General features: G+C 38.9%; 1 protein-coding gene across 3 annotated transcripts in view; it reads left to right on the top strand.

Annotated features, from left to right (window-relative positions):
- Positions 1-25,876, top strand: part of PARD3B (par-3 family cell polarity regulator beta) — a 1,039,317-nt gene that overhangs the window by 898,083 nt on the left and 115,358 nt on the right. For all 3 annotated transcript variants that reach the window (XM_060152240.1, XM_060152239.1, XM_060152238.1), the window contains one exon: positions 2,858-2,990. In XM_060152240.1, coding sequence (XP_060008223.1) covers positions 2,858-2,990 — 133 coding nt within the window. The remainder of the gene's footprint in view (positions 1-2,857; positions 2,991-25,876) is intronic.

The following is a 25,876-nucleotide window of genomic DNA, read 5'->3' as shown; positions in this document are numbered from 1 at the left end:
GTGTTATCTGCACAGAAGAGCTGAGAGATGAAATCAGAATTTTCTATTCCTAATTGTATTATATAAACCAACTACCTGGGAAAAAATCTGATACAGTTACTAGAAGTAGAGTGAGGGTTAGAGAGAGAGAAAAAAAAAAGAGAATGTTGCGATGTAATCCTGGCTTATCATGAAAGGTTTGCACGGTGCCCCATAACGTCTTTAAAATATTCACACAAGGGAGAATGTTTTGCACTTAGATGGTCCATGAATTTCTAGACTTTTTTCCTGTTTTTCTCTGAGGTCAGATTTCTTCTCTGGGTAAATAGTCATGTTCCTGTCAGCCATAGGGGATTTTCTGAATCGTAAACAGCTGATTTTGTATTCTTGCCCGATTCCTTCTATCTGAGAACTGAAATCTGATCAAACCCGTATTTTTAAATTTATTTATTTATCGGCATATGGAAGAATAGTTTACGGTCTGAGTATGATTATTTTTTCCCACAAATATAGGAAAATTGTGGGGATTTTTAAGACAGTCCCTTATCAGTTTCTTTCTTTTTCCTTTATTACTGATGACTTCATTCTGCTTGAATTCAGTGCTTCGGTTTCTTTGGGTAAACTAATAGATTATGTATGCTGTGTTTGCACCACGTTGATTGAACTCATCTGGTGAGTTTAAGCGCGGCTCATGCATGCATGTAATGGGCAGAAGCCCGCACAGTGGATGCAGGCCCATAGTTAGCTCAGAACACTCAAGAGTGAGGGAAGCTGTTCAGAATTGAGCTGTGCTGTCTTTCCTGCCTTCCGTTGTTCAGAAAAGCATATCAGACGTTCCACTTTTTTCTTACCTTTATCTTTTCCAAGTTCTCGAGGAAAACTTTTGTTCAAAAAAAAAAAGGTAGAGTCAAGAAACAGAGTTAGAACTACTTTGCACGTTTTAAAAATACATATTGAAGAAAAATCAAGGTATGTGATCCCTAAGAACTTGTCTTTTCTTAAACAAAGGCATAAGCTGCTTGGTGTCCGTAGAGCAGGTAGGAAGCCAAGAACTCTGTGCTAACTTTGTACAGAGGATGTTGAGACACGTGGTCCTGCTTTCAATTAACTTACAATCTAGTTTGGGAAGAACGTTTTCCTTCCAAAAAACGTTTACTCACCCTTTTCTTTTATAGTTTAAGTATAATTTTTAAATGTTTTAACAAAATAGTAGATGACTTCTTTCTACTGCTTTCAGATATCTCATTCTATCAGATATCTCATTTAAACTTAAAGCTCAACTATAATACTTGGGGATGTTTTTGGTATGTAGAGGTCTTCACCGTGGGACCCCTACCTACTTTTCTCAGTCTCACCTGTCTCTCTTCCCTGTTTCCTCCCACATTCCCTGTATATACTCTAGCAGTGATTCTCACATACCCATGAAATATGAGTATCATTATGATTAATTGTTACAAATTGAGTTAAAGTACAAACATTTGCAAGTGATATATTTCATCATTTATTAGAGTAAGTTCAGAATATCCCTAAAGTACCAGCACTCCCTTTTTATTATAATTTGCTTCCCAAATGAGAGAAGGAAGGGAACATTCATCACCCAATATGGGTACAAGGCAGGACAGAAGAAGCCGAGGACCACTGCTTGCCCAACTGACCTCCTTGCATTCCCCCAAAGCAGGGTGCTTTCTCATTTCTGTCCTTTGCATTGCCCTTCCCTCCACCTGGAATTTCCTCACCTCACTTGTCCAGTTATTGAGCACCTGTGCATCCTTCAAGACTCAGCTAAAGTGTCACCTCCTCTGTAGAGCCTTCTGTGGTCTCCTTCCTTGGCCCTGCTCTCACCCTGTTAAATCTTAAGCAGTGTGAGTCCCCAAAGGCCCTGTGCACACCTACAGCACTGGTCGCCATGGATTGTGGTCCTCTGTATCCCTTTCAGCCCCCCACCTCCCAGACTGTGTGCTTTTTGTGAACGAGTTCTGTTTGTTTTAAGATCCCCAGGTCTTAACATAAGGTCTGACACAATGGGGCACTCAGTTATGCCTCAGATGAACCAAACAAGTTGATCAGCTGTAGAGGCCTGCCTAGCATCCTCCTCTTGCTTCCTAGCCCTGATTGTATCATGTGATGTTGGTACTGTTGGTACTGATGGTGACAGATCCAAGTTAAAAGGGAGCCACTGGCTGACTAGTGTGGGGTTGAATGGATAAGTCACTGGAGAAGCTGTAATTCCTGAGAGGAAGAAGTAGCTAAGTAGAGAGAGGAAAAGCTTGGACAACTAACCAAGATGGTATGTTCTATGACCAGCTCTTTAGTTTTCTTTTTACTTCTTCACATGGCTTCCACCTTCTTCTCTTTCTCTAGGTCCTGCCCACACCCATATAATGACATGTACTCCAGCCCCACTCCAAAAATTCACACATGTCATTAAAATGAAGAGTGGCACCTGCCAACTCTGCATCACCTCCCACCTTCGGGTCAAACAACTGGTCTCAAGTTGGTACCACTTATTTGAGAAAATGAGTTACTACATTAAAATTTAACCAAACTCTGTACATATGATTGTAAGAAAAAGGTGATGGCTCTTTTAATTGCTCTAAAGATCAGGACCTTATCTTAAGTTCTCACTCAAAAGGCATTTATTAATCCCAAGTTAGACGTTTTGACCCTTGGAGCTAAACATATGCACATAAAGACTGGTTTTTATTTATTTTTATTACCAGGGATTTCACAGTTCTCCTAGCATGTCTGTATGATATTACTGAATCTTCCAAATTTGGATGTCAGCTGCTTTGATAAAAAAAAAAAATCAAAAAGCGAGGTTCCAGGATGATGTACATTGTGTGACTGTCCGATTATGTCCTCTGATTATGTCCTGCAGTGGCCGTTCCATTAGCGGAAGCACTGACCGCATCCAGAAGTTGCGGAAGGAGTATTACCAGGCTCGGAGGGAAGCTTTCGCTTTATGTGAGGACAGTGAAGGAAGAGCAAGACCTGACTATGACCTTCACTGGGTAAGTCCATGCCTGATTGCAATCACTGAATTCATCTTTACTGATGTAGTTAAGAGCAGAAGAACATAGCCAAGAATGTGCTGTACACATCAAGCTATATTTAGGTTACTTCAGTTTCATAGACGTGAACATTACCTAAACCACAGCCATTTTCTCCCACAGAAGTTGTTTCTGTAAATCAAACCTCCCTAATGCACAGTAGTTCATTTTAATTGCTCTCATATTTACTCCCTGTTGGACTTGTATGCCAGCTTGTTGGGATGGAGCAGATGTTAGCTATTTTAAAGAACACAAGCAATCTTGGCCATCATCTACTGAGCCTTAATCCTTGCCCTCCATCTCTTGAGTCTCAGACATCTGGTCAAGCATTAGCAGACCATGCAACATAAGCCATCTCTCCTTTGGAAAATGATATTAGAAATAAATTTCAGAAGGGTCCGAAAGATATCAATTCAAAGATATCAACTGTTTGTGTATTGCGTCTGAACAATTTACATTTTGCTGATCTTACCAGTACACTAAGATCATTTTATTTTGAGATAAGGGCAGTTTTTTATTAGAGGGTTCTCTTTGCCAAATCCTTCAACATTTGGGAAGAGAAAAGAACATTGTTACCTCTAAAGAGATATTTTCTGGGGTTTTTTCAAAATAGCATGATTCATTCTCTTGCCCTTTTCAAGAAGGCAAGGTTCTCACTCATCCTCTTTGATGATTACTGCTTCTTCTCCTACAGTTTTTAGTGCTGTTTTGAGAACCCCATAAGGAACTGTCTTATCCCTGGTGCCACACCAGCTCTTTTGAAGGACAGATGTATTAAAGGAAGGTTTCCTTTCTTGATTTTCACACTCATATTTGTGTTCACGAGGTCGGAGTAGGGAGAGTAGAGTCCAGCCAATGAGCAGATTCCCTCTAGTCTTCACTTGGATACTGTGGTTTCTCATGCATGAAACCTAGTACTTTTACACAGGGGCTCCAAACTCAGTTTCAGCATCCACCACTGTTGTGCAGAGCGACTGAAATTTCTTAGCCCCATAGACTCTTCCTTATATGGCAGAGTTTAAAAACACTAATCAGAAGTACACAGTAAGGATTAACGATCTCCAACCAAATGGCTTCAGCCTCTTCCATAGATAAGCATCCTGTGACTACACATCCGAACAAACAGCTATTTACTGGTTTTATTACAGATGTTAGGATTAAGCAGAATGGCATTTACAGTGATGGGGCGACTGGTCACTTAGACTCTCAGTAACAGAAGAGAAAGATGTTCACAGAGTAACAATCTACAACAATTCATTTCAAGCTTAATCAGATTGACTTATTGACTTTGATGAAAGACTCTATACATGAGGCTCTGTTCCCTCAACCAAATGGACAATAAAATAAAGGGAAGTTGTTCCCACCATGTCCAGTGCATTGAAAAGTCTTCCTTCTCAAAACCAGTGTGAACTCCTATGAGCAAAATAAGATAAGTAATTTTAGGTAAAGTAGTCCCTGTTGTTTGGACCTTACTTTATATGATCTCCTTACATCAAGCTGAAAGGATGAAAATGCTGACACTCATGAGACTTAAAGTTTCCTCTTACCTTCATCAAACCTGAGCTAGATAACTACACACTTGTGTCCTCCCTATCTTGATGATTCTGTTTCTGTGCTGAGCAAATGTGTAACCAGACAAACAATCTAGTGAGTAAAAGAGTCTCTCTATTTTCATTTGTGTTTCCCATGCTCGGGTGTGTTGAGCTTTGCCAAAAGTGACTGATTTTACATTTCCCAGACAGCTGGGGACTCCAGCTTCCCAAAGGGATGCTTGGGAAATGCACGGTCATAAAAGATGACTGTTCATTGTGATTGGCTGTGATACTCCAAACCAGGGATTAGAATCTCAGCGTCCTTTCCCGTCCTCTCCACAAGCCAAGGAAAAACACTAGTATCTTTTGTCCAGCGTAGACCTGAGAGATCACCCCATTGTCTTGCTACTTTTGGAGAGATCTAGGAAAGCAAGTTTAGAAAGTTACCATTTCATTCCTGCCAGTCAGCCAGACACAACAAGGCAGCTTTTATGAGACTGTGGTTCCTAGATTGGCTGGTCTTCAGGATCACCGAGGGTGCCTGTTAAAAACGGATAGACAGTCCATGAAGGGGAGGGATGGGACCCAAGAGAGGGCTCCCAGGTGCTTCTCCAGGTGGTCATCAAGCTTTCTGACTCACAAGTCTAAAAGTAGGGCACTGATTCCAATTGCTTCAGTAAACACTGAAGTAGTTCTACTTATCTAACAAGATCAGTACATGGAACAGCGTCATCAAAAAATACTGTCATCGACTCAGAATCCCCCAAGCTCCCAGGACCTCAGACTGAGAGGCCTGACAAATATCCCCTCGAGTCACACTATACTGGGGAACTTCTGATCTATCGAGAAGGAAATTAGGGGAATAAGTTACCTAATAACTACTTTTTTAAAAGGCCAAGAAGAATGAAAGCATGCTCACAAAAGTCTTCAAATCCAAAATTATTAAAACAATCACGGAGGGCTTCCCTGCACAGTGGTTGAGAGTCCGCCTGCTGGTGCAGGGGACACGGGTTCGTGCCCCGGTCCGGGAAGATCCCACATGCCGTGGAGCGGCTGGGCCTGTGAGCCATGGCCGCTGAGCCTGCGCGTCCGGAGCCTGTGCTCCGCAACGGGAGAGGGCACAACAGTGAGAGGCCCATGTACCGAAAAAAAAAAAACACGGAAAGAGTATTAGGATCTATGAATCACTGAAAAGATTATTAGGTTCTGTTCATAGTTTTCTGGTGGTTTTATTGTTTGTTTATTTTTCACATCTCTGAAATTAGGGTACAGTTTACAGTCACTTTTAGCCAGGTGTAATGATACAGTTGTCATTTTCTGCACAAGAAATGTATAATGAAATTTGCAGGCTGTATATTAGAAACTTGGAAGACAATCCTAGAGAAATTTTGGAGTATGCTTTTAGGAAAGGCTGCTCCTTATTAATATTTTTTGGAATGTATTTTTAGCACTCTTTTTTTCTTTGACCCCCCTCAGACTTTCTGCATCTTCCCAGGCCATCTTGTGGGTAGTTTTCTACCTATGTTACACCTGCCCAGTGGCCCAGAGCCAAAGATTTCTCTTACTGCTCTCTTGGGTTCTCCCTTGCTCTCATACCGCTCTCTCTTTTCCTTCTCTTTTTTCTGTGTCTCCTATTCAATTTTAACCAATATTTGCTCAGCCTTAGCATAAGCGCAGTACTGGTAACAATAATATATCATCTCTATGTCGGAGGAACTCACAGTCTAGCCAGGAATACAGACATCTAAGCCAAAACCAAAAGAAAGGACATTAATATATGTGAGAAATGCTGTAGTGTGGAGTAGTATTATCTTCTAAATGAGTGCAGAGAATGCAGTTAATTCTTTTGGAAGCAGGGTGTGCATGAGGGGTGCTGGGAAAGCGATAGAGAACATTTGGGAGTTGCCTCAGTCACATATTTTGTTCTTTTTCTCTCAAATATGGTGGTTTTTCTTTTCCCAAAGGAGCTCCTGATTTATTCACTTCATTTGTGTTGAAATAAATGAATACACACAGATTGCAAGGTTTGTAAATATAGACATGAGACCTTAAAATTCTTTTCAGCAAGTCTGTTTGGTAGCTGTTTTCCCATCTAGGCTCTGAAAAGCTGTAAAGAACAAGTGGAGGGAATTTCAATGGCTCCAAGAGATGCCTGGGGAGTTTTTATAGGCCCAATTAAGAGAGCAAGATAGGCTAGCTGTGAAGTGTTCAGATTTGCCAGAAGAAAACCTAATACCTGTTATCTGCTGGCATCTTATGTTCTGGAAAATTTGTTAAGACTGCCACAGTCCTCTGGCAGCAGGCTGTGGTTTGTCCTAGATGGGCTTTATTATTATTATTATTAGCAGATAAAGATTTCTCCTTCTTTAACAGTAGCATGAATATCCTATAAGTAATAATTTCAGAAATGGGATGGCTCTAGAGCTTTCTACAAATATTAGTACCTTTATTACTGTTTCTTTTCAAGAGCTGCATGGCATATATTATACCTCCTTCCTCTTTTTACTTCTTTGGCTAAATTAGAAGAATGTTTGTCTGTAAAAGGGGTTTGTAGATACATGGGTGGGAAGGAGGTAAGCGGGTTGCCACCGTCATAAAACACATAACACTATGTCTTTATGGCGAAAGGGATTGGTTCAGGTAGGTCATGGTTGGAACAAAGAGATGGTTGGGTGAATAAATAAAAACATTCTGAAAGATTTGTTTCTTCTATTATGAAGATGATTTACAAACCAAATGGATGGATATACTTGGCAGCTGTCTGGACAATAACAGACACAGCTGGTGAATTCTGTAGTCAGAAGAAAGGGAGATCAAGATGCTGAGCTCATGCTAGCCATCTTAGGAAAGGATTTGAGATGGAATGTGTAATAGCCACACAAGTACAAAACCATCAGAAGGTAATTTTCTACACATGATGGATAAGAGAAATGAGCTCCTGCTGTACACTGGTCCAGTACAAGAACTAAGACTTGTTCGTATTTTCCTTCTCCTGCTCCTTGAAGCCATTTGTTAAAAGCTAGGGACGGGGGCGGGGGGGGGGGGGAACTTTCAAGATAGTGGAGGAGTAAGACGTGGAGATCACTTTCCTCCCCACAAATACATCAGAAATACATCTACACGTGGAACAACTCCTACAGAACACCTACTGAACGCTGGCAGAAGACCTCAGACCTCCCAAAAGACAAGAAACTCCCCACATACCTGGGTAGGGCAAAAGAAAAAAGAAAAAACAGAGACAAAGCATAGGGAAGGGACCTGCACCAGTGGGAGGGAGCTGTGAAGGAGGAAAGGTTTCCACACACTAGGAAGCCCCTTCACTGGTGGAGATGGGGGTGGGCAGGGGGAAAGCCTCGGAGCCCCGGAGGAGAGCGCAGCAACAGGGGTGCGGAGGGCAAAGCAGAGGGATTCCAGCACGGAGGATCGGTGCCGACCGGCACTCACCACCCCAAGAGGCTTGTCTGCTCGCCCGCCGGGGCGGGTGGGGCTGGGAGCTGAGGCTCAGGCTTCGGTCGGATCGCAGGGAGAGGACTGGGGTTGGCGGCATGAACACAACCTGAAGGGGTTAGTGCGCCACAGCTGGCCGGGAGGGAGTCCGGGGAAAAGTCTGGAGCTGCCGAGAGGCAAGAGACCATTGTTTCCTGGTGCGCGAAGAGAGGGGATTCATAGCACCACATAAACGAGCTCCAGAGACGGGCGTGAGCCGCGGCTAAAAGCGCGGACCCCAGAGACGGGCATTAGACGCTAAGGCCGCTGCTGCCGCCACCAAGAAGCCTGTGCGCGAGCACAGCTCACTCTCCACACCTCCCCTCCCGGGAGCCTGTGCAGCCCGCCACTGCCAGGGTCCCATGATCCAGGGACAACTTCCCCGGGAGAACGCACGGCGGCCTCAGGCTGGTGCAATCCGTGCCCCTCCCTCCCCCCGGCCTGAGTGAGCCAGAGCCCCCGAATCAGCTGCTGCTTTAACCCAGTCCTGTCTGGGCGAAGAACAGATGCCCTCAGGCGACCTACACGCAGAGGCGGGGCCAAATCCAAAGCTGAACCCCAGGAGCTGTGCGAACAAAGAAGAGGAAGGGAAATCTCTCCCAGCAGCCTCAGGAGCAGCGGATTAAATCTCCACAATCAACTTGATGTACCCTGCATCTGTGGAACACATGAATAGAAAACGAATCATCCCAAATTGAGGAGGTGGACTTTGGGGGCAATGATATATATATTTTTCCAACTTTTTCTCTTGTGTGAATGTGTATGTGTATGCTTCTGTGTGTGATTTTTTTCTATATAGGTTTGCTTTTACCATTTGTCCTAGGGATCTGTCTGTCCATATTTTTTTAAATAGTTTTTAACACTTCTTACCATTGATGGATTTCTTTATTGGTTTGGTTGCTCTCTTCTTAATTTTTTTTATTACTTTTAAATATTTTTAGTTTAACTTTTAAAATTTTTTATTTTAATAACTTTTATTTTAGTTTAGTTTTTTTTTTCTTTTTTTTTTTCTCTCCCTTTTCTTCTGACCTGTGTGGCTGACAGGGTCTTGGTGCTCCGGCCAGGAGTCAGACCTGAGCCTCTGAGCTAGGAGAGCCGAGTTCAAGACATTGGTCCACCAGAGACCTCCCGCCCCAAATAATATCAGTCGGCAGGAGCTCTCCCAGAGATCTCTGTCTCAACGCTAAGACCCAGCTCCACTCAGCAACCAGCAGCTCCAGTGCTGGAAACCCCGTGGCCAACAACTAGCGAGACAGGAACACAACCCCACCCATTAGTAGAGAGGCTGCCTAAAATCATACTAACTTCACAGACACCCCAAAACACACCACTGGACGCGGTCCTGCCCACTGGAAAGACAGGATCCAGCCTCATCCACCAGAACACAGGCAACAGTCTCCTCCACCAGGAAGCCTACACAACCCACTGAACTAACCTTACCCACTGGGGGAAGACCCCAAAAACAATGGGAATTATGAACCTGCAGCCAGCAAAAAGGAGACCCCAAACACAGTAAGTTAAGCAAAATAAGAAGACAGAGAAACACACAGCACATGAAGGAGCAAGGTAAAAACCCACCAGACCAAACAAATGAAGAGGAAATAAGCAGTCTACCTGCAAAAGAATTGAGAGTAATGATAGTAAAGATGATCCAAAATCTTGAAAATAGAATGGAAAAAAACACAAGAAACGTTTCACAAGGACCTAGAAGAACTAAAGAGCAAACAAACAATAATGAACAACACAATAAATGAAATTAAAAATTCTCTAGAAGGAATCAATAGCAGAATAACTGAGGCAGAAGAACAGGTAAGTGACCTGGAAGATAAAATAGTGGAAATAAGTAACGCAGAGCAGAATAAAGAAAAAAGAATGAAAAGAATTGAGGACACTCTCAGAGACCTCTGGGACAATGTTAAACACACCAACATTCAAATTATCGGGGTCCCAGAAGAAGAGAAGCAGAAAGTGATTGAGAAAATATTTGAAGAGATTATAGTTGAAAACTTCCCTAATATGGGAAAGGAAAGAGTCAATCAAGTACAGGAAGCGCAGAGAGTCCTGTACAGGATAAATCCAAGGAGAAAAGCCAAGACATATATTAATCAAACTATCAAAAATTAAATACAAAAAAAAATTTTAAAGCAGCAAGGGAAAAGCAACAAATAATATACAAGGGAATCCCCATAAGGTTAACAGCTGATTTCTCAGCGGAAACTTGGCAAGCCAGAAGCATGTGGCAGAACATATTTAAAGTGATGAAATGGAAAAACCTACAACCAAGATTACTCTACCCAGCAAGGATCTCATTCAGATTTGACAGAGAAATAAAACCTTTACAGACGAGCAAAAGCTAAGAGAATTCAGCACGACCAAACAAGCTTTACAGCAAATGCTAAAGGAACTTCTCTAGGCAGGAAACACAAGATAAGGAAAAGCCCTACAATAACAAACCCAAAGCAATTAAGAAAATGGTAATAGGAACATACATATTGATAATTAACCTTAAATGTAAATGGATTAAATGCTCCAACCAAAAGGCATAGACTGGCTGAATGGATACAAAAACAAGACCCGTATATATGTTATCTACAAGAGACCCACTTCAGACCTAGGGACACATACAGCTTGAAAGTGAGGGGATGGAAAAAGATATTCCATGCAAATGGAAATCAAAAGAAAGCTGGAGTAGCAATTCTCCTATCAGAGAAAATACACTTTAAAATAAAGACTATTACAAGAGACAAAGAAAGGCACTACATAATGATCGAGGGATCAATCCAAGAAGAAGATACAACAATTGTAAATGTTTATGCACCCAACACAGGAGCACCTTGATACATAAGGCAAATGCTAACAGCCATGAAAGGGGAAATGGATGGTAACACAATCATAGTAGGGGACTTGAACATCCCACTTTCACCAATGGGCACATCATCCAAAATGAAAATAAATAAGGAAACACAGCTTTAAGTGATGCATTAAACATGATGGACTTAACTGATATTTATAGGACATTCCATCCAAAAACAGCAGAATACACTTTCTTCTCAAGTGCTCATGGAACATTCTGCAGGATAGATCATATATTGGGTCACAAAAAAAGCCTTAGTAAATTTAAGAAAATTGAAATTGTATCAAGTATCTTTTCTGACCACAACGCTATGAGACTAGATATCAATTACAGGAAAAAAACTGTAAAAAATACAAATACATGGAGGATAAACAATGCTCTACTAAATAACCAAGAGATCACTGAAGAAATCTAAGAGGAAATTAAAATAATACCTATAAACAAATGACAGTAAAAACATGACAACCCAAAACCATGCAGCAAAAGCAGTTCTAAGAGGGAAGTTTATAGCAATACCATCCTACCTTAAGAAACAAAAATTATCTGAAATAAACAACCTAACCTTACCCCTAAAACAGTTAGAGAAAGAAGCACAAAAAACACCAAAGTTAGCTGAAGGAAAGAAATCATAAAGTTCAGATCAGAAATGAATGAAAAAGAAATGAAGGAAATGATAGCAAATATCAATAATATTAAAAACTGGTTCTTTGAGAAGATAAACAAAATTTATAAACCATAAGCCAGACCCATCAAGAAAAAAAGGAGAAGACTCAAATCAATAGAATTAGGAATGAAAAAGGAGAAGTAACAACTGACACTGCAGAAATCCAAAGGATCATGAGAGATTACTACAAGCAACTATATGCCAATAAAATGGACAACCTGGAAGAAATGGACAAATTCTTAAAAAAGCACAACCTTCCAAGACTGAACCAGGAAAAAACAGAAAATATAAACAGACCAATCACAAGCACTGAAATTGAAACTGTGATTAAAAATCTTCCAACAAACAAACACTCAGGACAAGATGGCTTCACAGGCGAATTCTATCAAACAGTTACAGAAGAGTTAACACCTATCCTTCTCAAACTCTGCCAAAATGTAGCAGAGGGAGGAACACTCCCAAACTCATTCTACAAGGCCACTATCACCCTGATACCAATATCAGACAAAGATGTCACTAAAGAAAACTACAGGCCAATACCACTGATGAACATAGATGCAAAAATCCTCAACAGAATACTAGCAAACAGAATCCAAAAGCACATTAAAAGGATCATACACCATGATCATATGGAGTTTATCCCAGGAATGCAAGGATTCTTCAATATACACAATCAATCAATGTGATAAAACCATATTCACAAATTGAAGGAAAAAAATGATATGATCATCTCAATAGATGCAGAAAAAGCTTTTGACAAAATTTAAAACCCATTTATGATAAAAATCCTCCAGAAAGTAGGCATAGAGGGAACTTACCTCAACATAATAAAGGCCTTTTATGACAAACCCACAGCCAACATCGTTCTCAATGGTGAAAAACTGAAATCATTTCCACTAAGATCAGGAACAGAACAAGGTTGCCCACTCTCACCACTGTTATTCAACATAGTTTTGGAAGTTTTAGCCACAGCAATCAGAGGAGAAAAAGAAAAGGAATCCAAATTGGAAAAGAAGAATAAAGCTGTCACTGTTTGCAAATGGCACGATACTATACATAGAGAATCCCAAAGATGCTACTGGAAAACCACTAGAGCTAATCGTGAATTTGGTAAAGTAGCAGGATACAAAATTAATGAACAGAAACCTCTCGCATTCCTACACACTAATGATGAAATATCTGAAAGAGAAATTAAGGAAACACTCCCATTTACCATTGCAAAAAAAAGAATAAAATAGCTAGTTATAAACCTACCTAGGGAGACAAAAGACCTATATGCAGAAAACTGTAAGACACTGATGAAAGAAATTAAAGATGATACAAACAGATGGAGAGGTATACCATGTTCTTGGATTGGAAGAATCAACATTATGAAAGTGACTATACTACCCAAAGCAATCTACAGATTCAGTGCAATCCCTATCAAACTGCCAACGGCATTTTTCACAAAACTAGAACAAAAAATTTCACAATTTGTATGGAAACACAAAAGGCCCCGAATAACCAAAGCAATCTTGAGAAAGAAAAATGGAGCTGGAGGAATCAGGCCCCCTGACTTCAGACTATACTACAAAGCTACAGTAATCAAGACAGTATGGTACTGTCACAGAAACAGAAATATAGATCAATGAAACAGGATAGAAAGCCCAGATATAAACCCACACACATATGGTCACCTTATCTTTGATAAAGGAGTTAAGAATATACAATGGAGAAAAGACAGCCTCTTCAATAAGTGGTGCTGGGAAAACTGGACAGTTACATGTAAAAGAATGAAATTAGAACACTCCCTGACACCATACACAAAAATAAACTCAAAATGGATTAAAGACCTAAATGTAAGGCCAGACACTGTCAAACTCTTAGAGGAAAACATAGGCAGAACACTCCATGACATAAATCACAGCAAGATCCTTTTTGACCAACCTCCTAGAGAAATGAAAATAAAAACAAAAGTAAACAAATGGGCCCTAATGAAACTTAAAGCTTTTGCACAGCAAAGCAAACTGTAAACAAGACAAAAAGGCAACCGTCAGAATGGGAGAAAATATTCGCAAATGAAGCAACTGACAAAGGATTAATCTCCAAAATATGCAAGCAGCTCATGCAGCTCAGTATCAAAAAATCAAACAATCCAATCCAAAAATGGGCAGAAGACCTAAATAGACATTTTTCCAAAGTAGATATACAGACTGCCAACAAACTCATGAAAGGTTGCTCAACATCACTAATCATTAGAGTAATGCAAATCAAAACTACAATTAGGTATCACCTCACACCAGTCAGAATGGCCATCATCAAAAAATCTGCAAACAATAAATGCTGGAGAGGATGTGGAGAAAAGGGTGCCCTCTTGCACTGTTGGTGGGAATGTAAATTGATACAGCCAGTATGGAGAATAGTATGGAGGTTCCTTAAAAAATTAAAACTAGAACTACCATATGACCCAGCAATCCCACTACTGGGCATATACCCTGAGAAAACCATAATTCAAAAACAGTCATGTACCACAATATTCATTGCAGCTCTATTTACAATAGCCAGGACGTGTAAGCAACCTAAGCGTCCATCGACAGATGAATGGATAACGAAGATGTGGCACATATATACAGTGGAATATTAGCCATAAAAAGAAACGAAATTGAGTTGTTTGTAGCGAGGTGGATGGACTAGAGTCTGTCATAGAGAGTGAAGTAAGTCAGAAAGAGAAAAATAAATACCATATGCTAACGCATATATATGGAATCTAAAAAAAAATGGTTTTGAGGAATCTAGGGGCAGAACAGGAAAAAAGACACAGTTGTAGAGAATGGACTTGAGGACATGGGGAGGGGGAAGGGTAAGCTGGGACGAAATGAGAGAGTGGTATGGACATATATACACTACCAAATGTAAAATAGATACCTAGTGGGAAGCAGCTGCATAGCACAGGGAGATCATCTTGGTGCTTTGTGACCACCTAGAGGGGTGGGTTAGGGAGGGTGGGAGGGAGACGCAAGAGGGTGGGGATATGGGCATATATGTATACGTATAGCTGATATATTTTTTATGCATCAGAAACTAGCACAACATTGTAAAGCAATTATACTCCAATAAAGATGTTAAAAAAGTAGGGACATTGTAAAACAATTCTGGATAAGTCAGTGGCTCTTAAGTTGCCACAGAAACCTAATTCAAACTGGCCTAAGCAAAAAGGGAAATTTTTTTGGCTTATGTAACTTTAAAGTCCGTAGGCGTATCTGACTTCAGGCAAAGCTGGATCCTGCCCCTCCAGACAGGCCATTGGGGCTCTGTCCTTCTCCATCTCTCACCTTTGCTATTCTCTCTGTAGGGACCATTGTCAAGGGGCTCCCACATATGGTGACAAGACAGCCATCAGCAGCTCCAACCCAACAACTCTATACAAAGAGTGTCTCACCCCCAGTATGTCCAGGAGGTCCTAGAACTGATGTTCAATGCAATCCTCAATGGCTTATTGACTCAGCCTGTGTCACATATCCACTCCTGAGCTACCATGGCCAGAAAGATACAGTACCTTTACTGGTCAGAACTGCATCACAAGATCACTCCTGGAACCAGAAAGTAGAATCAGACCTACATAAATTCCAAGAATGAGTATAGATGAAGAAATGGTCCCTAAAAGAAAATCAATGCTTTATGCACAGGGGAAGGGAAAAATGGATGCCGGACACAATTAGGAGTTGTCTACTACAACTTCTAGTTCTCATAATGATATAAACTTCCTTCATCTTCTTAGATTTTCAAGGAGAGAGAGAGAGAAAAGAACTTTCCCTTCATGTACTTTCATGTTAGAAAGAACAGATCTATTGTCATTCTTAAACTTGCTGCCGTTGTCGGCTAGGTAAAAGGAGAGAGAAGATTTCTTTTTGTCTACTGGTCCAGTATCTTTGAGCTATCCCAAGAACCCAGCTGGCTTCACTGAATTATTCATGAGAAATAACCATACCACTGGTTATTTGTTCAGGTTGGCAAGTGACATTTCGATTCACCCAAGACCTAGGAATTTGCCTTAGAGGGAGGCAGTAGAATTCTTTGAAAGGACAAAAAGTAAATCTCTTTCTTTGGGTAAGAACTGCTCCATCTGTATCCTCATGGATTGTTGTTTTGTGACAAGAGCATATGCTTTTCTTAAAAGCTTCAAAAGATGGAATGAGGTAAAGAATTAGAACCATCAAACGTATGTATCCGTAACTGTTGTAATTTGGCTCCTACCAGCAATAACCAACCCCTTCTCAGTTGATGAGACCCTCTTGAGCTCCATAATCACATCCCTCCCAATGTGTCCCTCCATCAACAGATGAGTGTTTCCCCCTGATTTCCTAAAACAACTGAGCTGAGGAATGGAAGAAGTACCAAGGCAGAGAACTGTCTACAAATTAGGTGGATTTTGGAAGGGCCTGAGGTTTGATTGAACTCGTTATTGGTGAAACATCAAATGCTACTTGAAGGGTTGGGACTTGCTCACCTAGATTTCAGGAGTAGTGAAAATTTTAGGAAAGAAGAAGACAAAATAAATTCAAGATTCTTTTCTTTTGGTTGGTAGCTTTAGTCCTTTTATATCTCAGTGTGGCTTTCACTGAAACATGATGACATATTAGCCATACAGAAGAAGATCATGTGAGTGAATTTCTAGCTTTTAAACGCAGCATAAATCATGTTGATAGGAGGCAACATGTTTACAGGCAATCCCCAACATAAAAACAAACTGTGTTTCAAAAACCCATTAAGAAATTGGTAGTTTGGACCTGGGAATGGTTTTCCCCATAGGAAAAAAGTTACTGGTTGTAGGGTCCCAGACCAGCCTACAAAAAGCCCACTAAAATCCAGTAACCTTTTGCTAGTCACAGAACACTAACCCAGAAGTGGGAGCAGGGGATCCATCTGAGCCAGGGGCTGGAGAAGGAAATTCCCCTCTTCCCACTTTCCTGGACACACTACGGAGATGTTCCCTAGCCTCTTCCTATCTATCAGTCTTTAAGAATGTCTTCCCAGTTTTCCTGACCTGTTATCACCCCTACCTCCCTATCATGACACTGCACTTAAGCCCACGCTTTCTCCCAAAGTGTTCAGGAGTCCAAAGTTACCTCTCTATACTGTCCTCCATCAAAGTACCTGTTTTCTTAGTGAAGTTCATCTCGGCTGCACTCTTTTGGGGGGGCAAATAATCTGACCCGTGGAAGTTCTTCCCACTCCCTGAAAGACTTCTCTTTTTAAAGTAGACATTTGATGAACCCTAATGAGGTACAAATGTAGGCACTGTAGGGGAAGTCTAGGAGAAGGCAATAGGAGAGGGGTCAATGGAATCCATAACTGGAAACTTTCCTTTGGTGAAACAGAGGGGCAAGGGTCCCACACTGGTAGGACGTTTTCCCCCATGTCTTGTTGCTGCTATTCCACAGCCCAAAGGTCCTCCAGCACCTCTCTTTTATGTACAGACCCCCAGTTGCCCCACATCTCCCAGCCTGACAGGCTTCCTTGGGAAATGACCTGATCCTAGGGGTGGCACTGATTTCACCAGCATCCTGGCCCTCATTTCCCTCAAAGGAAGACTTTTGTTTCTAAGTCTGCCCCCTGTGGCCCACGGCCAGCTGCCATGACTGACACAGACCATGAGTCCTCAGTCAGCGCTGTCTGAAATCTACCCTGAAGATGCTACTCTAAACTAGTGTCTTCCCATCCAGTCTTCTTAACCACAGATAGAGGTCCTGAATTGTAGACCCAATCATATAGCAGGTATGGGAAGCATTTTAGAGCATGGAAGCTACACTACATCCAGGCTACACTACTTGCTAACTGGGTAAATTTGGGCCATTTATTTAACCTCTCAGTCTCCTTTAAAAGTGGGATAATAGTACTGTGTATTGTGAAAATTAAATGATCATTACATGTAAAGCACTTAGAATCCTATCTGGCATGCAGTAAGGTGTTCAGGAAAGATGAGGAGTTTTTAAGTGGTGCACATACTGAGGTGTTTAGGAATCATATGTTCCATTAGCCAGACAACTATTCTTAGTCATTGTTGGAGCTTAACCTCTTTGATTATTCCAGAGTCCTGGGACATGGCACAGCACACAAATCATTTGGGAGGCCTTCTGGCCATACTCACTCTGGTTACCACTGAGGTACCCACAGTCCCGTCAGGTGGTAACTGTCAGGGTTGGTTGTAAGGGCACTTTTGGCAAAGTTCATGGGTCAAGAGGTCAATATCTATTTCCCTCTCTCCCCCCACCCCTGACACTTTTCCTTTAAGAGTGTACTCCTTTCATCCCTGACCCCAGGGGCACACCTAATCTCTTTAGTGAGCTTGTGCTAAAATCAAAGACCAAAGACCAGAAGAAAGTTAGAAGCTTCTGTTTTCACCTCTGCAAAAATCCTGAAGCAAAGAAATACCTGGAGACAGAGAAAAAAAGGTATGGTTACCAAAGGAGAAAGGTGAGGGGGGATAAATTTGGAATTTGAGATTAACAGGTACATACTACTATATATAAAATAGGTAAACAGCAAGGACCTACTATATAGCACAGGGAACTACAGTCAGTATCTTGTAGTAACCTATAACGGAAAAGAATCTGAAAAAGAACCCATATATATATATATGTATAATTGAGTCACTTTGCTGAAACATTATAAATCAACTATACTTAAATAAAAAAATTAAAATTAAAAAAAAAGGAAGCGAAATACCCGGGTCTAGTTAAAGACTTAAAATGGGAAAGAGAGGGGAATACAAACGGAATATATGCAAATGGTTTACTCAATAAATTTTACTCCCGTCAGCTCAGTCACCACAATGGCATCATTTACTCAGTGCAGATTCTATCAGCGAATACCTTATATAAATTATTCCAGACAACTCCATGTGATAGGTGTCTTTAATTCTGTTTCACAGGTGAGGAAACTAGTGTTCTAAGAATTTGCACCATAGTCACATGATCAGTAGCAAAGCTGATATTGCAATCCGTGCTAACTCCCTGTGGAACAGAAGAAAGGAAGGCTGCTATGGCAGCTGCTGAGATGCTTTTTCTACATGAAATGTTTGAAAGAAAGAGAATGTCTCCTGAACTACTCTTTAATTATCACTCCTAATTTGTTCTTAACCCAATAGAATTGAACTAAAACCAAATTTTGGTATTGTTTCATCGCTTCTTTGTAAAAGTCAAAATCATTCTTTTTATGCTATAATCAAATAAGTTAGCCTATCTCTGGCTCCAGCCCAAACCTAAATGCCAAAAAGCAGAAGAAGAAAGTTCAGCACCACATTATTTTTCCATAATATGTCAAAAAACCCTATGCTCTACTTACATTAGAGTGAAAAAAGAACTCTTTCTGCTTCTAATGAGCAATTAATTCCAGCTCAGGATGTTGAGTGTAGAATAGGTTAAGTTCCCCCAAACCACAACCGTTTGTGTTGGATCATGGTTAAAACCCAGAATTCCAACTTCTACAATAATCACATTCTTTTCTTCTACTGCAATGGGAGAAATGACCATTTTATGTAACATAGGAAAAACCATAGCAGAAACGCCTATGAATTCCAGATTTCCTAAACTGTTCTCAAAGCTGTTTAAAATCAGTTGGATACATCTTATTTTAGCAGAGCTCAAAAATTCTGAAATAAACTTTGGGAACTGAATATTTTAAAGAAAGATTTTTGGAGGAGAAGATATGAAAATTCACTTAATTAGCATTTATAACACATGTATCACTTAACCTTGATGACAGTGAAACTCCATGTGACATGTATTTGTGTTCAGATCCTGAAGCCCAGAACGGCCCCTTGCACAGCTTCCTAACTGTAATTAACCAATCAGGTTGCTGTGGTGGCCATCTTGTTCTTTCAGCTTAAGGAAATTTTTAACTCAGAGTCATTCTGAAATTTAACATCATTTGGTTCTTATTAAGTAGTAACTAGTCTGGTGTTATGATGGGGAAAAAAAAAGTCAGAGAAAGCTCTCCTCTGAAGTAGACAGGAAGAACACTTAAATCAAAGAAAATCCTAAAATGATAATAATCACAACAGCAGTACTGGAACTGCCATTCTCCACAGGAAGAATGACCGCTTTTGAATACATTGTAACGACACAGACTAGAGTCTGTGACTTTACGATCCTCCTATGACTCTCATTAATTTCTCTGTCTCATTCCGAGCCTTGAAATCACAGTGCTAATTCTCAGAGTGTTTATGAGAAAGTGCAGAAGTTGACACCACTGACTTCAGCTAGGCTGACAGGAAAACCTTCCATTTGTTCAAGTAAATGATCTAAGAAGAGAGGGTGTAGTGTTATTATTATAAACTATTGAGAAATAGTTTCTTTTCTGTTTTCAATATAAGACTTCTGTAAAGCAACAGAGTTCTTGGGTTTTATCTCCGTGAAGCTTTCTTCAGATGATTTAGCTCATTTCATGTCACCTCTCACTCAGCTTACTCCCTAGACAGCAAAGCCAGAGCAGCACATGAAGAACAGATTTTCCACAATCATTCATCCCTTTGTTGATTTATTTATTCAGTGAATATTTATGAGTTTATATGCGAGTATACGTCAAGCCCAACACTTGCATCAACACTTACCAACAAAGAAGGAACACCTGAGGGGTGTGTGTGTGTGTGTGTGTGTGTGTGTGTGTGTGTGTGTGTATGTGCGCCTGCACGCACGTGTGTGTAGATATTAATGTTTTGAAGTTCCTCCTTTAGAGAAAGAGTAGGAAATGTGTGAGAAAGAGGTTCCCTGTCATGAACTGATGTCTTTCACCTAATGAACCTTCTAGCTCAAAAATTCTGAAATAAACTTTGGGAACTGAATTTTTTAAATGAAGATGTTTACAGGAGAAGATATGAAAATTCACTTAATTGGCATTTATAACACATGTATCACTTAACCTTGATGACAATGAAAACTCCACGTGAGCCATATTTGTGTTCAGATCCTGAAGCCCAGAACTGCCCCGTGTGGAGGTACTTCCATTTTTTTAGCTTTGTTTTCTCATCCTCGCTAATTGTCAGAGTCCCAAATTGTTTCTGAATAGCAACTCTATTTTAATTGTAATTTTTATATATATCAGCTACTTTTCCTTTTCTCGTCTATTTAGCATAGACCAGGGTTCCTGTTTTCCATACAATTCCCGTTACAGTAATTTCCAAGGTTTAAATTGTCAAGCAGCACTTCAGCAACAATGTGCTCTATGAGTATGTGCTTATAAAGGAATCAGAAACTCACGTTCCAGAGGAAGAAATCATGGTCCCACCATTAATGGGAATGATGGTGGGAAGAAATCTTTTAACATAGTACTTATATTGGTAATCGGAAAAAAATGCTATGAGAGGGGCTTCCCTGGTGGCGCAGTGGTTGAGAGTCCGCCTGCTGATGCAGGGGACACGGGTTCGTGCCCCGGTCCGGGAAGATCCCACATGCCGCGGAGTGGCTGGGCCCGTGAGCCACAGCCGCTGAGCCTGAGCGTCCAGAGCCTGTGCTCCGCAACGGGAGAGGCCACAACAGTGAGAGGCCCGCGTACTGCAAAAAAAAAAAAAAAAAAAAAAAAATGCTATGAGATTTAGGAGTTTGTGGTTTACCTGTGGTTCTAGGACTATTTTTAAATTTCCCAATTTCAGAAATTGGGTAACTTTCTCCTTTCTGCATATGGTTGCATAGATGTAAGCTTTAAGTCTTAAGTACATGATGATGAAAGAATTAAAAAGACAACAAGCACATAAGAAAGAACTGACATTTTGTTTCCAGTATTCCATATTTCCACTTAATTGATTTATAAGTTCAATTTATCAGAAATTTTGAATACCTTTGCAATTAGAAGCTCTTAAGACTTTCCTTTTCCTGGAGATTTTATCTACAAAATCAGAAGAAAACCTGTTAATGGCCCTCATCAATTACCCACTTTCACTTAATGCTGTGTCACTTTGGCCCCAGGACCAAAGAACAAAATTTCAAAGTGTATGGTTGTTTAGGCATATATTCACTTATTAATTAGTTCCTTAGACCTTTATTTGGTGGTAACTTTGTGCCAGAAGTTTACTTGACTCTGAAGAATTACGAGTTTGTGTCTGATGAGAAAGGCAGTCTGGAAACGTGATTTCAAACATAGTGGGATGTTTAGGAATAATTGTACAGGAAAAAAGTTCTAGGTGAATGCATAGTCAAGAGAGACTAACTAAGAATAAACAGGACAGATGCTTTTATCCCATAAAACTTCACAGTGTGTGTTCAGCCTTTTTTTTTTTTTTTTTTTTTTTGTCTGCATTTAGGGCACTCTGCCTCCAAGTAAGCTACTCCAATTGTCCTTGGCAATTTCTAAGCAAATGTAAAGTAGCTTTTATCATGTTTCATAATGATACTTTTCTTTGGACCCAACCTCTCGTTTTGAAGATTTGGGTGATTGTGCAGCACATCTGTCCCAGTTACTGAGACCCTAGAGGGTAGTTTTTCTAACTGTGTGTCACAACTTATTAGATGATCATAAAATCAATTAGTCGGTTACAGTTGACATTTTTAAAGATTTTGAGTAGAATAGAATAGATTAGAGGGCATAGCAGGTCGTAAATATGAGTATTGGCTGGTAGAAATTTTGTTTCACAGCCAATGTGTGGACGCATACAAGTATGTGCTGGGTCATGGTGTAAAGTATATTTTTAACTATGGGCCATGATTTTTAAAGGTTGAAAAACTCTAGACTTTAAATTCCATATCTGGCTGGCTTGCCATTTCATTTATAAGAACTCATATAGTATTTGTTTCAGACTAGGGGCTCAAGAAATTTTTTGAATAAACATTGTTGAATACATCTTATGTGAAACACATAATGAAAGGCACAGTTTGCTTTTCTTGATTATACCCATATATCAATATGATATGTAGATAAAGATAGATACGTATACAATTTGCACATATATTAATTAATTTTAGTTTAGCAGCCAATGGTTTATGTAGCTCTTAAATGGACATATTAAGAGGTTACAATTACATAGCCAGATCAGGTGGATATAGTTGGCATACTGTAGTCTTTTTTGTTTTCCTAAAATTACTCTTTTTCTCCATTTACATCAAAAAATATTTTATTATATAATAAATGTAACACATGCTCACTGTAAAAAAATTTAGATATTTGGTAAAGTGTTAAAACAGAAATTTAAATCACATATTATCTGACCACACAATAAATGAACATAGTGTTTTGGAGTACTTTCTTTTGTATGAGCACATACATACACACACACACACACACACATACACACACATCTCACATGTAGTAATTACATTGGAATCCTACTGGATATGCTGTTACTTAAGCTGCTTTTCACTTTCTATTATATTGTGATCATTTCTTATGCCATTAAATAATCTTCAAAAATATGAATTTAATGTTTAATGTACAGTATTTTCTAGAAAGGATATTCAATAATTGACTAATCACTTTATCATTGTTGGATGTTTAAATTATTTTCATCATTTCTTATATAAGTAATGATGTACTAATTAGCTTTATAAATAAATCTTTGCATCCTTATGTTATTTCTTTACCATAAATCAGTATATTTGTTATTTAATATAAGGCTATGAAAAAAAATTTTAATTGATCCAAATAACCCAACTTGCCCCTAGAAAAGTTTTTAAGTTTATATTCACCCCAAAAATATATTTATTAATACATCCAACAAATATTAATGTTCTGTTTTATACAGGTTTCATAGCAGCCCTATTAAAACTGAGTATTTTCATTTTTCTTATTTTTTTATCAATTTGATAGAAAATATCAACTACTTGGTTTTCATTAAATTACAACTGAGATTGAGAATTTCATGTGTTTACTGGCCATATAAATTTCTTCTTTTCTATGCATTTTTCATTTTTTCTATTACAGTGTTTTCCTTTTTTGCTCCTGAGTTGTAAATCTTCTTGATATAGAAGGAATATTAAGCCTTTACTATCAAATATCATTAAGAATTTTTTCCACCTTTATCAATTGTCTCTTTAATGATACTTTAGAGAGAAAAAAGCTTTCATTTTTACGTAAACAGGTTGGAGACTTTTATTACTTTTTTCAAATGGCATTTTACACATCAAATCAAGATGGTCATACGACTTTTCTTCTTTTTCTAGTAATGTGATGAGTAATATTAAGAGTTCCTAATATTGAATAGCCTTGCAGTTCTGAAAAAATAAATCTACACTCATATGCTGCCTGTTTTATTCTTTTAAGATAGAGCTGGGCACAAAGTGCTAGTCTTTTATTTGTGATTTTGTATCTATATTTGGAAGTGAAGTTGATATCTAAGCTTTTGTGGGTTTTTTCCTAACTTTAATAGTTTTACATAGAAGGGATATATTACCTTTATAAAATAATTTGAGTGTCTTTTATCTGTTTCTTTGTAACAGTTTCTGTAGTCTAGGAATTATCTCTTTGTCAAGATTTAAAATAACTCACCCATAAAACCATCTAGCCTGATGCTTTTTTGTGGGTAATTCTTTCACTCCTTTTTCAACTATTCCCATAGATGGAGATCTTGGGAAAAGGAGATATTTCCTCCTTTACTGAAATTTGGAAAGTTGCTATCTTTTTTTCTATAAAATTATTTATTTCATTGAAATTTTCAAACTTTTAGTACATTTCATGTTTTTACTGCTTAATATGTTTAATAACTTTTTCTGCTCTAATACATTTATTTTTTACTTCATTAACTTCTTATTTCTCTTCCCTTAAGAAAGGAAAAAGCCAACTTTTAAAATTATTGAGTTTACTTATTTCAGTTACTTTTTAGTCATGGTCAATAACAGTATAATTTAAGGCAGTGAGTTTCCTTTTGAATTTAGTTTGGTGAACTTCCAGAAGTGTCCAAATCTTATCTTCTTCTTAATTCTTTTCTAAGTATTCTGAAATTTTAAATGTATTTCTTCTTTGACCAAGACTGATTTATATGATCATTATTTTAAATTTTAAGAATTTATGTTTTTCCATCTAAATTTTTATTAATATTTGGTTTTAATGCTTTGTAGTCAAGGACAGTGACTTCTGAAATTTCTGGCATTTACTGAAAGTTGGGATAATGTATGTAACTTTTTGTCATTTAAAGATTTAATTAAATTAAAACTAATTATTTTTCTATAAATGTTTATTATTTAATAAATATTTATTGAGTGCCTGTTATATTCCAGGCACTGTTAAGGTGCTGGGGATATAGCAGAAAGCAAAATGGACAAAAGTCTCTGCCTTGGGGTACTTGCATTCTAATATACAACATATATGAATCACTATATTTCCTTGAAAGTAAGTCAGCATGGTTGTTATACACACAGTAAATTTAATGACAGCTTTTCAAGAAAAGAACAAAAAAGAGAACACCACCACATTCAATGTAAGTTTCTATATTAAGAGCCATCTCCATTTCTCAAATGTTTAAGTGTAAGAAATGTGTGTCCTATACTTGGTAAAATATGGTAAAATAATCTTATGAACTGTATTTTTTCTGACATTGTATATATTTATTTAGCGTCTTCTTGATCTGTCAAAGATAGATAGCCATTAAGTGTAAGTCCCCACTTACTATTCTGTTACTGAAGCTTTCAGCTTCATTTTGTTTTAGGTCTGTCTCTTGTAAAAGGTTGAATTGTGGTATTTGATTCATTCTGAGGCTTTCTCTCCTGTTATCATAACTGGCATTCTTATTCTGTCATTTTGTTTTAGGCTTCGGGCTTTGTACACCTTTTTCTGTTTCCCTTTTTTAGCTGTATTTTCTTTGATTATTTTATTTAGTAATTTCAATCATACTGACTTTATAAAAACATTTTTAGCCTATTTTCTCTATCAACATCAAAAATGAAATCATCTCTGTTGAGTTCCTTCCATGGCAAAGGAACAAAGTAAAATGACTGTAAGTTATCACAGATTTCCCTCACACTTTTTAACCTGTGGTATTTTAGATCCAGTCATGTTTTTAAAGAAAAATGTGTATCTTCTTTTTAATATTTTGTATGGGCCATGTTTCCTTCATCCAAGGATTGCATTCCAAGTCTACTGCTAGTCCTTCTTTGCTTTGACAGTTCCATAGTTGAGTTCTTTATCTTGGCTCACCTGCTTACCTTTTTGAGTGATTGTACTTCAGGAAGAATACATAGTGTGTGTGTGTGTATATATATATATATATATATATATATATTTTTTTTTTTTTTTTTTTTTTTTTTTTTGGTGGTACGCGGGCCTCTCACTGCTGTGGCCTCTCCCGTTGCGGAGCACAGGCTCCGGACACGCAGGCTCAGCGGCCATGGCTCACGGGCCCAGCCACTCT

Source organism: Lagenorhynchus albirostris, chromosome 6 (assembly GCF_949774975.1).
Source record: "Lagenorhynchus albirostris chromosome 6, mLagAlb1.1, whole genome shotgun sequence".
Lineage (NCBI taxonomy): Eukaryota > Metazoa > Chordata > Mammalia > Artiodactyla > Delphinidae > Lagenorhynchus > Lagenorhynchus albirostris.
The sequence above is the reverse complement of the archived record's forward strand: the minus strand, read 5'-3'. Positions and strand labels throughout refer to the sequence as shown.